We start from the raw sequence: 17575 nt of genomic DNA, 5'->3' as shown, positions 1-17575 counted from the left end.
GCGGGTGGGCCTGTGCCGTGGGGGCACTCTTTTCCTTCCGCGTTGAGCATCAGCCTCCATGATGGCCGGCGCGGAGATGACCCCCCCCCCCCCCCCCCCCCCGGGCATGCGCGGGGATGACATCAACAGCCTCTGATGCTCCTGCGCATGCGCGGACTTCCGCCGGCCGGCGAAGTCACTTCGGCCCCGGCTGGCGTGGCGCCAAAGGCCTTTCCCGCCGGCCGGCGGTGCACCAACCACTCCAGCGTGGGCCAGGTCCCTCAAGGTGAGGGCTTGGCCCCTAAAGGTGCGGAGGATTCCACACCTTTGGGGCGGCCTGACGCCAGAGTGGTTTACGCCACTCCATCCCGCCGGGACCCCCCGCCCCGCCGGGTAGGGGAGAATCCAGCCCTGGGATTATTATTCTTAGAGCAGAGAAGGTTAAGGTGAGATTTATTATTTTTGATTATTCAAAATCATGAAGAGTTTTAATAGACTAATTGAGGAGAAACTGTCTCCACAGGCAGGAGGGTCAGTAACCAGGCAACATCAGATTCAAGATAACTAGCAGAGGAAAGGTGGAAGGAGAGTTTTTTTTTCAAACAGCAAGTTGTTAGATCTGGAATGCACTGCCAGAAAGGGTGGAAGACGCAGATCCAAGAGCAGCTTTCAAATGGGAATTGGATAGCTACTTAGAATCACGAAATGATTACAGCACAGCACAGAAAGAGGCCATTCAGCCTGCCTTGTCCTATCCTATCCTGTCCATGCTGGTTCTCTGCAAGAGCAACTCAGCTGGCATCACTTTCCCACTTCTTTTCCCATAGACTTGCAAATGTTTTCTCTTTAGGTAATTATCCAATTCCCTTTCGAAAGCCATGATTGACTCTGCTTCCACCAATCTCTCAGGCAGTACATTCCAGATTCCAACCACTCTTTGCGTGAAAGCTTTTTGCCTTTGGAAAATGAAAGATTTGCAAGGCTATTTGTAAAGAGAAGGGGAGGGGAGTGTTATGATCTGGTGGCTGTTAATTGCTGCACATACCAAGTGCCAAAGGAAAACATGCCTCACATATCACAACCTTTGTTTTGTACTCTGATAATCCAGTAACATTGGAACATTTATCATCAAAAGAAATTAAAACTTAGGCACACAAGATTACAGTTACACGGTTAAACATTCTGCAAAGGGCCAGTACTTAGTTTGACACACAGATAAACACCCTCTAGGGTGGCACGGTGGCACAGTAGTTAGCACTGCTGCCTCACAGCACCAAGAACCAGGGTTTGATCCTGGCCCCGAGTTACTGTCCATGTGGAGTTTGCACATATTCCCCATGTTTGCTTGAGTCTCACCCTCACAAACCCAAAGATGTGCAGCGTAGATGGATTGGCCATGCTAAATTGTCGCTTAATTGGAGAAAAAGAATTGGGTACTCTAAATTTATTTTTAAAAAGATAAACACCCTCCAGACAACATTCTCTCGTACATGTTTAACAACAAAATTCCAGTTGTATTACACAAGACAAACTCACCATTGCTATAGGAATGGTATGTCACAGAACCTCCTAAACCTTCTCCCACTCTGCTGTGGAAATTCTAGAAAGTTCAAAAATAAACATTTCTGAAAAATCAGATACTTTTCTGGATTGGCTAGAATGGGTACTTCAAGGTGGCACAATGGTTAGCAGTGCTACCTGCGGCGCTGAGGACCCGGGTTCGATCCTGGCTTGGGTCACTGTCCATGTGGAGTTTGCACATTCTCCCCATGTCTACATGGTTTTCACCCCCACAGCCCAAAGATGTGCATGATAGGTGGATTGGCCACTCTAAATTGCCCCATAATTAGAAAAAAATAATTGGGTACTCTAAATTTAAAAAAAGTTAATTGGTGCTTCAAACTTTGCCTCTTCACAGCTCGAATAGGACTAGGAGGCCTCACATAGTCACCACCCAATGCAGAACCCTAAATATCTCTCCCTAAATATTATTTTCTCTTTCATCTTTTATTACATTTTCCTTAGAACCTCTTCAAACTTAACTTTTTCACAATACAAAAATCTTTCATATTCTCCCTATTGCCCTCACTTTCGGATCAAATCAAATTTAACGATCTTTCCTTATTGACTTATGATCTTTTCCAAATTGTAATACCTTTACTCTGCTTTGAAATTTAACAGCTGAAAATCCAAATTCTTATTTATCTCCTAATGCAAATTCATACCCACTGATTGTTTATGTATAGAAAATTCATTTGGCCACACCTGCTTCAACAACAACACTCCTTTCATACCTCAAACCCTACCGGATAGGTGTAGAGGGCTTGTAATGAGATTCAAATATGCTATAATGATGTTCCCAATGTTGAATTTTGGGATTTCCATTACATCACTGATGGAGGGGAAGGGGGGGGGGGGGGGGGGGGGGGGGGACAATTGTGGCAAAACTTTCTGCAGACATAAATCATAATTTGAGCCTCTCACGAGATGTTCCACTCTCATCTCCATACCCACCCGAAAAGAACAGGAGTGAATAGCTCCAGGCGCGTTTTCCCACCTAACTAAACACATAACTTTCCCCAACAGAGAAATTAATGATTGTTTTATGGGATGTTTGCGTCGCTGGCTAGCCCATAATTTATTATCCATCCTCAATTGCTCTTGAGAAGGTGATGGTGAGCTGCCTTCTTGAACCGCTGCAGTCCATGCGACCTAGGTATATCCACGGTGTTGTTAAGGAGGGAGTACCACGTTTCTGACCCAGCGACAATGAAGGAACAGCGTTAAATAAATAAATAATCGCTTATTGTGACAAGTAGGCTTCAATGAAGTTACTGTGAAAAGCCCCTAGTTATAGTTCCAAGTTAGGATACTGTGCGGCGTGGAGGGCAAACTTGCCGATGAAGGTGTTCCCATGCGTCTGCTGCACCAGATCTCCAAGGTGACAGAGGTCATAGGTTTGGAAGGTGCTGAACAAGGAACAATGGTAAATCACTGCAGTGATTCTTGAAACTGTGTATGGGTGATGGAGGGAGTGAATATTTAAGATGAATGGGGAACTGATGAAGCAGGCTGCTTTGTGTAACATGGTCTTGAGCTTCTTGAGTGTAGTTGGTGCTGGACTCATTGAGGCAAGTGGAGAATACTCCAAGGTATTCTCAGCCATGCTTTATAGACTAAATGTATGACATGTGTGACATTGTGTCGATCCCTGTAGACCTCTGAAAGTAATAAAGATGTCAATTTACCATTTTGGTACTCATCCAAACGTCTGGTGGTATGAATTTTAATACAGTTAGGATTCATAGATTTAGATAGAAACCGGAACCTGCCCCTGAAAGACTTGCCAGACATTGAAAAAATTCAAAGCAAGAGATGAAACACAGCAGTAAATTGAGTATGATATACTGGAGTTCAGCAGAAACTGTTGTAATGAAGCCGCTGTTATGTTGGGAGAGTTACTCCTTATTATTGGATGGAGTGGAATCCTAAATCATTCTCAACAAATGTTTGCAAATGTTTAAGAGTTAGTGACTAGAGGAGATGATGTTACTTCTTTAGGTGCTATCATCACATTGTAATGGGGTCGTCAAGGCTCACTACGGTTATTTTAGGGGTATCTCCTTAATCGGTTCAGTATCACATTTTTTGTTAATTTATTCAACTTTTAAGTGCCTCGGGACATTTTACTGCATTATAGAACAGTACAGCACAGAACAGGCCCTTCGGCCCTCGATGTTGTGCCGAGCAATGATCACCCCACTCAAACCCACGTATCCACCCCATACCCGTAACCCAACAACCCCCCCCAACCTTACTTTTTAGGACACTACGGGCAATTTAGCATGGCCAATCCACCTAACCCGCACATCTTTGGACTGTGGGAGGAAACCGGAGCACCCGGAGGAAACCCACGCACACACGGGGAGGACGTGCAGACTCCACACAGACAGTGACCCAGCCGGGAATTGAACCTGGGACCCTGGAGCTGTGAAGCATTTATGCTAACCACCATGCTACCGTGCTGCCCTATTAAAGGCACTATATTAATGCAAGTTGTTGGCGAACAGTCCCTCACCATTTCTACTCTATCAGATTCTGTTACCTTTCTGTTACATGTGTACATTTAAGGTCTCATTCTTCTCACACAGTGGTTGTCCCAGCACCATCAAACCTACGCTTCTCGGACATCAGGGAGAACCGTTTCCGGATCCACTGGGATCATGGAGCGAAGGATGTGGCCCTCTACAGACTCAGTTGGGTTCCATCTGGGGGAAGGGACAAAAAAGAGGTGATGAAATCCATACTTTCTGCTTCTGTGTAACTCCAGCTGATTTTTAAGTTTGCCTTGCAACATGCGAGTGTGAAGCAAAACGCTGTCGGACAGATCTGTATATGTATGAAAATGTTCCTCCTTTCCAGCAACGATGTTTCATTGCATCCTTGTCATCCTTTCCACACTTGCTAATGAGTTTAATTCTCTGCTGGTGGTGGGGGCAGGATCACATTGAAAACGGCAGGTATTTTCCATTCCCAACAGGGACAGGCAAAGTAACGTGCAGGAATGGAAAATTTGGAAATCGACCAAAACTCAATTGGGTGGGATGAGCTCTTTAAACTATAACCTGCAAAAACATAAGCACATTCTTTCTGAATGGCATTACTGTACTACACCATGATAAGAAAACTCCTTTCCGCATGTACCATATGCTCCCTAGTATTAAGATTTTGGGCTCAGTTGACCCACTCAAAGAAGAGCATTTACACAATGAACAAAACAGTCCAAATTAGATTATTCCTTCAATTTAATTTTCTGCAGAAATACTCCACATGACCTCTAGGGAATGCCACTGGGAAAAGTGGCTTCAGCCAAGGGTTGGTAAAGGATTTTAAGGTCATTGTGGCCCCCTGAGTGATATCAAATTCAAACATCCCCATTTAATTCAGGGAATCAGTTTTCAGAAAACAAATTGGTTTCATGCACTGAACCTATCTTGACCTTCGCTTTATGCCTATTCTTCTAGATGATTATAAATGGTGATGAGAAGAGCCAGATTTTAGATAACCTGAATCCTGACACTTTATATGATGTTTCCCTTACTGCCATCTACCCAGACGAGATGGAAAGTGAAGACCTCCTCGGCTCCCAGCGTACATGTAAGTCTTTAATATATAAAAATCTCCATTAGTCTTTTCTACCCCCTTACCAATTATCTTCAAATATTGAAAAGAGGACAAAGTGACATGGAAAGCACACCCTGCATATTGTGATATGCAGAAGATCATAATGTCCTTCAGGATGGAGTGTGGGATTAGTATGTTCCCCTGGATTCTCTGCTTCTGCTGTAGCAAAGTGTATCAATTGGCTTCATTGACTAGCCTGCTTGTGTCCAATATTCCTGGGCCATACTGCACCTTCAGCCAGATAGAACTATAAAACCATAGAATTTCGACAATGTAGAAGGAGGCCATTTGGCCCAGCGTGTCTGCAGCGACCCTCTGAAAGAGCACCCGAACTAGGCCCACTCCCCTGCCCAATCCTTGAAACCCCACCTAACCTGCACATCTGGGACGATTTAGCATGACCAATCCACCTAATGTGCACATCTTTGGACTGTGGGAGGAAACCGGAGGACCCAGAGGAAACCCACAAAGACACGGAGAGAACATACAAATGCCACACAGACAATCTACCAAGGCAGGAATTGAACCCAGTTCTTTGGCGCTGTGAGGCAGCAGTGATAACCCAACCCCTGATTAATCTATGCCTCCCTCAACTTGCCTCTTCTTTTATTTAAGGAACCCACTTCCCTAACCCCTTATCTATTCCTTATAGAAAAATGATTGGCCTTACCCCATTTCCCCCCTACCTGGGCATAACTTGTCTATACGAAGGTAAATAACAATCAATTTGTATTTATCTAACATATTTTAACAGTCTCAAGTAACTTTACTGGATGACATCAGCAGATTGCTAATCATTTAACTTAAACTAGTGATCTTTGTTTTTATAGAACTTTAAAAAATATTGCCCCATACCGTTTTGCTGAAGTAAAGTGAAAGGGGTGGCATGCGGCGCAGTGGTTAGCACTGGGACTGCAGCACTGAGGAGCCGTGTTCGAATTCTGGCCCTGGGTCACTGTCTGTGTGGAGTTTGCACATTCTCCCCATGTCTGCGTGGGTTTCACCCCCATAACACAAAGAGGTGCAGGTTAGGTGGTTCGGCCACGCTAAATTTCCCCTTAATTGGAAAGATACAGTAATTGGGTACTCTAAAAAATTTTTACAAAGTAAGTAAGGTGACAGGTAAACGACAATCAACCACAGTAAACCTGCCCGTATTTTATGGAATGCTACCGTATTGACTCGCAATATTCCTTAACCTTCATTCTCCAGTGAAACACATTTTTTTGGATCTGCTTCTACTGTTGAGCTTAATGACCCTTTGCAGTAACTTACTTCAATTCCTTTCCCCCACCCCCAATCCATTACCCCTACATGTGAAGTAGCTCTACTTTATATGAGTTTCCAACATTTCAGCTTGCATCTCCTTTATTTAGCCTTGCTCTCTTGCTGATCTCTCTGTCCTTGATCAGCAGCATTATTCCAATAGAGCTTGACGAACACCGCCTCAACTTTCGATGAGGTGCTTTATAGCATCCTGGACTCAACACCGTGTTCAACAATTTTACACCATTATCTGAGGCCCCATTTGTTTCCTTTTCCTCTGCAAGTTTTGATTTTAACCCTTTCTTCTCGTTTTGCTTTTAGACAGCAGCTGCTCATCATTCTGCGATTCATGCCTCCGCTGGCCACATCGTGTCCCATTCCCCACATTGACAACTCTTTTGTCATTTAATTTCTCCTGCCTTCCACCCTGTGACAGACTTCCCACTTTTTTAATCACCTCCCATCTGCTTAAAACCTGATGACTTTTTTTCTCTCTCTTCAGGTGTTGCCAGACCAGCTGAGCATTTTCAGCATTTTTTGTTTTTATGTCACTTTTACCTTGTCTTTTGTGGGGGATAATTTTTTGTTGAATTTGCATACCGTGCAACAGCAGCAATAAACCCTGGGCGCGAGTCTCCGCTCCCACGCCGGGTGGGAGAATCGCGGGACGGCCGCTCTGGCACTCCCCGCGATTCTCCCACCCCCCCCAAAATCACGGCGACCCGTGATTCTCTGACCCGGATGGGCCGAGCGGCCTGCCGTTCCCGACCGGTTCACGCCGGCGGCAACCACACCTGGTCGCTGCCGGCGTGAACAGCGCGCCAAAGGTGAGTATGGGGCTTGGGGGGGGGGGGGGGGCGGAGAGTGGAGTGAGCACCACGACCGTGCTCGGGAGGGGACTGGCCCACGATCGGTGCCCACCGATCGTTGGGCCGGCGTCTCAAAGGGACGCACTCTTTCCCCTCCGCCGCCCTGCAAGATCAAGCTGCCACGTCTTGCGGGGCAGCAGAGGGGAAGACGGCAACCGCGCATGCGCGGGTTTGAGCCGGCAGCCATCGTGACGTCAGCCGCGCATGCGCGGGTTTGAGCCGGCCAACCTGCGCATGCGCGGTTGACGTCATTAGGCGCACCGGCCGCGTCATTCTCGGCGCGCCGGGCCTTGACGCCAGTGACAAGGACCCGCAGCCAAGATTTATGGCACGGCCCTCCTAGCCCCCCGGGGGGGTGGAGAATAGGGGGCAAGGAGCGGCCTCAGACGCCGTCGTGAACCTGTCCGGGTTTCACGAAGGCGTCGGGCCTTGCGGAGAATTCCGCCCCCTGTTTCTGTCAACCTTTCCCAAAGTTAACAGTTCAGTGGGACCCTAAACCTTGGAAATAATCGAATTCAGAATGTCAACCAAATTCCTGTTCTAATGTAACCAAAATACCTGACATTAATGTATCTCACTTAATTTTTCAGTGTCAATTCGGACGACTGCACATACCCCAGGTAAGCGTTCAGAAGCTGACATTCCCTGCTGGAAATCTCTCCTCACAAAGAATATGGGCCAGATAATCAGGGCTCTGGTATTTATCTCTGTCACTGTAAGAAACATTCCCGCACCTTAGTTGAGATTAACCCCTTTCTGGACATTCCCGATGAATGGTGACCGGTACTATGGCTTTGGAGTTCTGAGTTGATTTTCAGAAGAATCCCGCTGTCTGCTGGGTGAATGCACTGCTCTTATGGGTCTTGGCAGCCTTGAAACCTTCCTGCTGTCGAGAACCAAGCCCCTCGGACTTTGCAGCTACAGAGGAAACACTTACACTGCAGCCTGCCAGATTGTTACTCGGCCTGCCAGTCCTTCCAATGCTTTACACTGTCCTCTAAGGGAACAGTACAAAAATACCAAAACACTGATACCTGCTCTATCTGATCCATGCCACCCATGAACTCAGATTCACTTCCAGGATCAACATTACCTTCATAACGTGAGTGAAAATGTTGAACAGAAAAATACTGTGAATGACCTCACAAATGGAGAACTGCCTCTGTGCAAAAAAAATGTAAACATCACTTTCCTTTCATTTATAAACATGATTAAACTGTCATTGAGGTTGAATAAAATCATAGAATCTTACGGTGCAATAAAGGACCATTGGTCTCAATGTACCTGTGCCAACTCTTTGAATAAGTTATTCAGATAGGTGAGTGTTCACCACATCCCCTTGTTTTTTCCTTAGAACCCTGCAAATGTTTTCCCTTTTATGCAATTTTGGAATGTGCCAAATAGATCCTAACAAGTTGACGGAAAATACATGATGGGCCAAATGGTCTTCACCCTTTTGTCATTGCAACAAAAGTGCAATACAGTTCTTTGGGAAATCAAGGCTAAAAGTTTCTCGCAATATGCAAATTGCTCATCCACTCTCTTGGTGGTGGCTTTTGTAGGAGGTCAGGTTCAAATCCAGCTTGGGAATGTTATCCATTGACTTAAAAAGTCGAATGTGAAGGAAGCTTTGAAAGCTAGTGAGCAAGGGTGCAGTGCACGATAAACACTCCAAACTTGGAACTGATTTGTGCATCAATCTCTATGAGAAATACCACAAAGCTGGACAGAATGAACAAGAGAACTTTCTTGGATATGCTGAAGAAGCTGAGTCTGAGACATGTTCTTGTAGTAAAGATGTGGAGATGCCGGCGTTGGACTGGGGTGAGCACAGTAAGAAGTCTTACAACACCAGGTTAAAGTCCAACAGGTTTGTTTCAAACACGAGCTTTCGGAGCACAGCTCCTTCCTCAGGTGAATGGAGAGGTATGTTTCAGAAACATTTATATAGACAAAGTCAGGGATGCTGGCCAATGCTTGGAATGCGAGCATTTGCAGGTCATCAAATCATTACAGATCCAGGGAGAGGGATAATCACAGGTTAAAGAGGTGTGAATTGTCTCAAGCCAGAACAGTTGGTAGGATTTTGTAAGTCCAGGCCAGATGGTGGGCGGTGGATGTAATGCGACATGAATCCAAGATCCCGGTTGAGGCCGCACTCATGCGCAGAACTTAGCTATAAGTTTTTGCTCGGCAATTCTGCGTTGTCACGTGTCCTGAAGACCGCCTTGGAGAACGCTTACCCGGAGATGAGAGGCTGAATGCCCTTGACTGCTGAAGTGTTCCCCGACTGGAAGGGAACATTCCTGCCTGGTGATTGTCGCACGATGCCTGTTCATTCGTTGTCGCAGTGTCTGCATGGCCTCGCCAATGTACCACGCTTCGGGACATCCTTTCCTGCAGCGTATGAGGTAGACTACATTGGTCGAGTCACGGGACCGGACTTCAAACCTCTTAAAAATACATCTCAAGCGGGATCCACCCAATGTGCAACTTCTCTCGACATGCCGCCATCGAAAGTTATCAAGTATGTTTATTCCTCTTATTGGTTCCGTTACCACCTGCCACAGTCCTACTCTAGCAGCTGTGTACTTTAGGACCTGGCCAGCTCAGTCTCTGGTGGTAATATCGAGCCACTCTTGGTGATGGACATTGAAGTCCCCTACTTAGAGTGCCCTTACCACCCTCAAGTTGTATTCAACATGGAGGAGTGCTGATTCTTCAGCTGAGGGGAGACGGTACGTGGTAGTCAGCAGGATGTTTTCTTGTCCATGGTGCTTTGAGACTTCAAGGGATTGAGAGTTGATGTTCAGGACTCCTGGGACAACTCCCTCCTGACTGTGCTTCCCACTGTGATGGGCCTGTCTGCCGGTGGGACAGAACATACCCAGGGATGGTGTTGGTGGTGTCTGGGACGTTATCTGTAAGGTATGATTCTGTGAGTATGCTTCCTTCAGGTTGTTGCTTGACTAGTCTTTGAGACAGCTCTCCCAATTTTGGGACAAGCTCTCGGATGCTAGCAAGGAGGACTTTGCAGGGTTGATAGGGCTGGGTTTGCCATTGTCATTTCCAGTGCCTAGGTTGATGCCGGGTGGTCCATCCGGTTTCTTTCACTTTTGTTCCTTTTGTAGCGGTTGAATACAACTGAGTGGCTTGTTTGTCATTTCAGAGGGCATTTAAGAGTCAACCACATTGCTGTGCATAAATTGGCTGTGACATTTCTAACATTACACAGTGTTTCATTGGCTGTGAAGTGCTTTGGGGTGTCCTGACGTTGTAAAAGTTGCTAAATAAGTGACAATTCTTTCTTTCCTTGTCTTTGGTTTTTGTGTTAATTATGTTTCTTTATTCTTCAGTTACTCCAACTGCTCCTCGTAACCTCCAAGTGTATAACGCCACATCGCACAGCCTCACCGTGAAGTGGGATCCTGCCATTGGTCGGGTCCGTGGTTATCGGGTTATCTACGCACCTATGACTGGAGACCCCATTGATGAGATGGTAATTCCAATTGTTTTGAACCACTCTCATATGTTTCATATTGTGTTGCACATGTGGCAAGCATCTGTAAGAGACAGTAAACCAGGTCTGTAACAGTTTTGTAGCCTATTTTCCTGGATCTGAACAAATGGCAATTGGAAAAGCTGTCATCAGGGTGAAAGAGAGCTTCCATGCCTGACAAAATGGCTAGAGCATCTACGATGGGCTGAATGGCTCATAAAGTGGCTTGGATATGTTGCCAAGGATATTGAGATAAAAGTGTGGCATAACTGTCCAGGCAGTCATGGGCAGCAGGGTGGTGCAGTGGTTAGCACTGCTGCCTATAGTGCTGAGGACCCGGGTGTCATAATATGCACCCATGCACATCATGAGGTAAAAGCAGGCAGTGACAGACACCCAGGTGAGCCAATCAACATTCAGAACAGAGCATGACCAATCACAAGACAGGACACCAGAGAGGGGCTTCCAACTATAAAACACACGAGGCATCGGCATTCTGCTTCTTTCCACTGTTGATAGCTATAGTGATAGTCAGGGTGTACAAATCATTCAACACCTTCTACACGTGGATCAGAGCTAGCCTGGTCTAGATAGTTAACGTTAGTTTACTTAGAGTAGTAGAGAGTCAACCCACAGGCAGCTGTGTGTTTTGTTACTGAAGTTCAATAAATCTCATATTGAACCAACGCCCACGTTTGGTGTATACTTGATCAGTTAACTGCATCGTGTGCAATCCGTGTTACCCCAGAGTGAACAACACGACACTGGGTTCGATCCCAGCCCTGGATCATTATCTGTGTCTAGTTTGCACATTCTTCCCGTGTCTGCATGGATTTCACCCCCACAGCCCAAAGATGTTCAGGTTAGGTGGATTGGCCACGCTAAATTGCCCCTTAATTGGAAAAAAAATAATTGGGTACTCTCAGTTTATAAATAAAAAGAGAAAAAAAAAGAGTAAAAAAAAGCTTTCCAGGCAGTCAAAAAGAAAAGCAATTTTCTAAGTTTCCTCACCTTTAAATATGCACATTAACCAAAGGTTTCCCTTGGTAATAGTTTTTGCAACGCATGTAAATACCGAGGCTTGGACTGAATGGTGCAATGGTTTAAAATCCAGCTAGACTTCTCCATTTGTTGATGATGTGGAAAAAGTTGGAGTTTGACATTCCAGGTGCAATGACACACGTGTTGATATGTTATTACAGGTTAACATGTTATTTTTGCAGAAATGCTCATACTTTCAAAACTATTTGGCAGCTGCTGTTAAAATATTGCTCGCAACTATTAAGAAATCGCAACTGATCCTTCATGACATCTCTTGTTGTGAGTTGTCGGAACAGTTTTTGACTTTGTGCATCTTTAATATTTCAGGCTGATTCTTTAATAATTGTCAGGGAACAAATTATTGGCATTTTGTGCAGAAACTTAACAGATCTGCATCAAGTTACCCTGTTTTACCAGATGTTTCCATCTCAGTTTCAAGAACAGAGGGTAGGGGTTGTTACAAGCATGTTCCAATAACACCACAAATAATCATTCCTACTGGCCTATTTTCTTAAAACCAGTTGTCTCAGTTTGCACAGCATTATGAAAAAAGGTACTGAGATCCATTAACAGATGTCAAAATTGGTAGGGTTATAGGTTGAAGGCAGAGGAGTGGGTCTAGCTGAATAGCTTGCAGGGAGTTGTCCCAGATATGATGGGCTGAATGGTCTTCTTCTGCATTGTAATCATTCTGTGATTCTCAAAAATGTCAACCTCTCAAACAGAACAACCACTGAAGCACAGTTTCCATAGAATCTCAACAGTGCAGAAGGAGGCCACTTGGCCCAGTTTTTCTGCACCAGCCTTCTGAACGAGCACTCGACCTAGGCCAACTTCTTCACCCTATCCCCGCAACCCCACCTAACCTGCATATCGTTGAACACTAAAGGGCAATTTTAGCATGGACAATCCACCTAACCTGCACATCTTTGGACTATGGGAGGAAACCCAAGCAGATATATGAGAACGTGGAGACTCCACACAGGCAGTCACCCAAGGCCACAATTGAACTCAGGGTCCCTGGTGCTGTGAGGCAGTAGTGCTAACCACCGTGCCACTCATTTCCAACTAGTGTTGATTCTGTCGATGAACACATGACCCTCTGGTTAAAGAGTAGAAGAAGATCCACCTCTATCATTCTGGTACTCATGTGATACAATGATAATGGAGTTATTGGCTACTCATTCATTGAAATAAATGAATCTCTATCGGTTAAACTGCAGGCAAGAAGTGAGGGAAACGCCCCAGTGGGATGGAGAGCTTTGCGAAGCATTACTCCTAATTCCCTTGTTCCTCACCAACACGCTATACTCATCACATGTCGTGACTCATATACAGTTACCCTCTGAAGGAAGAAGTTTTAAAATTTTTATTTGAGGGAGTCAATACTCCCTGTTGCCACTGTCTCCCCAGGGGGTCTGTTCCACAGATTGACGACTGGATCTCGGAAACAATGGGAATGATTCTAACATAACTTGTTGAGTTGAAATTTGACTGGATCAGGTGGAATGCTAGTTTATCATTAAACTTGATACTATTCCTGCCACTTAGATGGAGTGTAAATCCAGGTAAGATGTAAAATCCAATGTTGCAACTGATCCTGGCAGTTTTACCTTGGGTGCCCAAGGCACATATTAATCATCACCCATTGTTTTCACAGCTTAGTTTAACATTCCATACTCTCTCTCCTTTGCACACAGTAACACTACATTACCTGGACTTAGATCACCAACAAAGAGCTCAGCCTGTTTCTCAAAAGTCCCAGATTTAGCCAAAATGACACCGTGACTCCGTGTCCAGAAGTCGGCTGGCATCTCTCTATTTCTGCAGTAGAGGAAAGGGTTGGGCTATGATCCCCATGTACGGGAAACCCAAACCCAGCACAACCATTTGGACTTAGTGTAGAGCTCAAACAGACTTCATTTTGGCTGGAGTAAGTCACAGTGTGTGACTTACGATTTTTAAGAGTAGATGTTAATATGTGTAAAAGATGGATAAAGTCTGTGAAACTGTCAGACTGTCACGTTATTTAAATCCCCTGCTCTTTAAAGATTGGGGGGAAAAAACAGCATTCTGTGTCTCTCAGTTGAAAAAAATAGTGCTTGCAATTTTAATAGCTGTTTGCAAACATTAGTTTGAGGGCTACCATTTATAACAGCTTGACTGATTCTTTTTTTTCTTTTTTTTTAAGTTTAGAGTACCCAATTAATTTTTTCCAATTAAGGGGCAATTTAGCATGTTCAATCCACCTACTTTGCACATTTTTGGGTTGTGGGGGCGAAACCCACGCAAACATGGGGAGAATGTGCAAACTCCACATGGACAGTGACCCAGAGCCGGGATCGAACCTGGGGCCTCGGCGCTGAGCTTGATTGATTATTAAGGGATTGACTGTCTTGGATATGGGGGATATATAGATAAAAATGTTTGTTTTTATAAAGAACTAAGTATTGGATTTGGATTTGTTTGCTTATTGTCATGTGTACCGAGGTCAGTGAAAAGTATTTTTCTGCGTGCAACTCAAACAGATCATTTACTACATGAAAAGAAAAGAAAATAAACAGAAAGTACATAATAGGGCAAACAAGGTACACAATGTAAATACATAGACACCAGCATCGGGTGAAGCATACAGGGTGTAGTATTAATCAGGTCAGTCCATAAGAGGGTTGTTTAAGAGTCTGGTAACAGCGGAGAAGAAGCTGTTTTTGAATCTGTTCGTGCGTGATCTCAAACTTTTGTATCTCCTGCCCAATGGAAGAAGTTGGAAGAGTGAGTAAGCCAGGTTGGGGGGTGGGGGGGGGGGGGGGCTTTGATTATGCTGCCCGCTTTCCCCAGGCAACAGAGGTGTAGATAGAGTCAATGGATGGGAGGCAGGTTTGTGTGATGGACTGGGCTGTGTTCATGACTCTCTGAAGTTTTTTACGATCTTGGGCCGAGCAGTTGCCATACCAGGCTGTGATGCAGTTAGATAGGATGCTTTCTATGGTGCATCTTTAAAAGTTGGTAAGAGTCAGTGTGGATATGCTAAATTTCCTCAGTTTCCTGAGGAAGTATAGGTGCTGTTATGCTTTCTTGATGGTAGCGTCGACGTAGGTAGACCGGAACAGATTTTTGGTGATGTGCACCCCTAGGGATTTGAAGCTGTTAACGATCTCCGCCTCGTCCCATTGATGCAGACAGGGGTGTGTACAGTACTTTGCTTCCGGAAGTCAATAACCAGCTCTTCAGTTTTGCAGGCATTGAGGGATAGATTGTTGTTGTTGCACCACTCCACTAAGCTCTCTATATCCCTCCTGTATTCTGACTCGTCGTTATTCGAGATCCGGGTATTTAGATATAAATGGGATTTTATCAATGAGAGCATATTTTAGCCTCTAGCTGTCTGTGATGGTGACTTTGAACTTTATTTTATTTCACCCCAGCATGAGTCCTGAGGTCTGTTCATGGTTTATACTGGGTGAATGGCATAGAGGGTGTATGGACAAAGGGTGGTGGATGGGGGCATGGGTTGACACTAAAGTTGGCACTAAAGTAGGATGAAAGCTCCAAGCAACCATGGAGGTAGAGGAACATTGTTCATGTGGAAGATATGAGGGACTATAGAGAGTGGGTGGGGACATTTATTGGTGTGGATAGGGCAAGAGGAGTGAGTGGGGGCTGAGGTGTAGGGTTTGAGGGCCTAACCTTCAACTATAACTGGGGCAAAGTTCCAGAGTTCCAAGGCAGGCTTTTTAAACAGCCTTGCAGCCCCTATGGCTTTATCCTCACTTTTTGGGTTGGGGGGGAAGGGGGGTGGAAACAGCTGGTCCAGTGAAAATATGGCCATTCACGACTATTTCACCCAAGGCAGGCGACGATGAGTCGGAAATTTTACTGACTCTGCTCACTTGCCCGTTTAGCTGCTGTTGTATAGAGTCAAAGGTTCTGCTCCTTTTCACAAACATCTTTATTTTACATTAACAGACTCTGCACAAAACTCTATGATCACATCACCTGACACAAAGGCCCTGAAGCCTCTTTACATAATCAGCGTCAATTATTGGATACTTAACATAAATGAGACAACTAATTGGAATGTCTCATCACCCATTACTTAACAATCTCCCCTTCCTTGGAGAAAAAAAATAATTAGGTGAAAAAAATTACAAGAAACTGAAAAACACACACGCAATTTCTCCCCTTCTTTTTTTTTTCTTTTTTTGGAAGAAAAACAGTCACAGAAACAGGCGCCCTTCATCAACAGTATCCAATAATTTCTGTGAACTAGCCCCTCTTTCTGTAAAACAATTGACAGCTCCTGTCAAACATTTAATTTTTACTATTTCCCCACTGTCCAACGTCTGCTTCAAACTTGCGATGTCTGTCCTTAACCTTTTTTCATTGACACTTTTTGTAGAGTGCACATTTTCCCACAGGGATTTATTGTCAATTTGACATTCAATAGGTATATTACCCAAATCCCCTAATCCCAAAATTTCTGTCAATATCTGATATGTAAAAGGCCATATCCACCGCCTCGACAAGGCTTAAAGTCTCAGCAGCCAAAGTACTTTTGACCACTTTCTTTGTTTCCCCACACAAGAGGGCAACATTTACCATTGTTCCCCAAAAGGAAAATTATAAAACCTCCTGCGTTTGAAACCCCATCACATAAATTTGCATAGGACGTATCACTATAAACTATGAATTTCAAGTGCCTAAAACGTAAAACCGGGAGCCTCAAAACACACTCCTGCATTTTTAGTTTGGCCAACACTTTATTTTCTCTGATTAATTCTTCCACTTTAGGATCATTCATTTTTGTACTCAACTCTAAGACATCAAAACTTATGTCCGGTTTAGTCTGTCTACTTAACCAATTCAGTTGCCCAATTAAACTTTGCAGTTGCTCTTTTTCCATCTTTGAAACCATTGCGTCTTTTTGTGAAACTCGGCCACAACTAATTGCTCTGGGCTGATGCTCTCCAAATAAGATTGCTGATGTAAAGTTGCCCCTAACTTAGTCCAATATATTTAAATGCACCGGATGCCTGACTTCCAATCCTGAATTATTTCCTCAAACCAGAGATTACAATAACTTACAAATCATTAGCCCCACACCACAAAAAATCATCGCCATGCACCATAAAGATGGCAGAAAGATTTCCTTTATAGAGCCAGTATAACATTGCCGGATCTACTTTCAACTGGCAACAGCCTAATTTTAACAAAACTGACCTTACCGAAAAATACCAGACTCTAGACGCATCATTGAATCCATATCCACATTTGTTCAACTTCCAGAGTACCCCTCCTGTGTTAGCTGCCTCTTCAGGAGGACGGAGAAAAACGTCTCTCTGGAGCTGATGCCCCTGCAAAAAGGCAGCTTTTAGATCTATAGATTTGCATTCCCATGCCTTTGTGGCTAATAGAGCCAATAAGATCTTTAAAATAACCTTTCCTGCCACAGGTGAATCTACTCTTAAATCCTGATCTTCTAAATTTTCTTCAAATCCCCTTGCCACAAGCCTGGCCTTTGCCTTATAAAAGAACCTTTTCCGGGCAAATCCATCTGTGGGATAGAGCTGTTTGTCCCCTATCTGGTACTTCCGTGTATACTCCAAATTCACTCCAAATATGCAGTTCTTGCTGTTTGGCATCTTTGATAACTTTTTCATCTAATTTATTGGAAGCCACCAAAATCTCACATGCATGTCGCCTGATACTCCTATTAGTATTCGTAGTCTGACTCGTG

General features: G+C 44.5%; 1 protein-coding gene across 4 annotated transcripts in view; it reads left to right on the top strand.

Moving 5' to 3' along the window:
* LOC119976369 (collagen alpha-1(XII) chain-like) overlaps positions 1-17575 on the top strand; it is a 370037-nt gene that overhangs the window by 138626 nt on the left and 213836 nt on the right. For all 4 annotated transcript variants that reach the window (XM_038816870.1, XM_038816860.1, XM_038816879.1 and 1 more), the window contains 4 exons: positions 4131-4270; positions 5004-5136; positions 7889-7918; positions 10655-10797. In XM_038816870.1, coding sequence (XP_038672798.1) covers positions 4131-4270; positions 5004-5136; positions 7889-7918; positions 10655-10797 — 446 coding nt within the window. The remainder of the gene's footprint in view (positions 1-4130; positions 4271-5003; positions 5137-7888; positions 7919-10654; positions 10798-17575) is intronic.

The sequence above is a fragment of the Scyliorhinus canicula genome, chromosome 1 (assembly GCF_902713615.1).
Source record: "Scyliorhinus canicula chromosome 1, sScyCan1.1, whole genome shotgun sequence".
NCBI lineage: Eukaryota > Metazoa > Chordata > Chondrichthyes > Carcharhiniformes > Scyliorhinidae > Scyliorhinus > Scyliorhinus canicula.
This window is presented reverse-complemented; position numbering and strand designations above follow the sequence as displayed.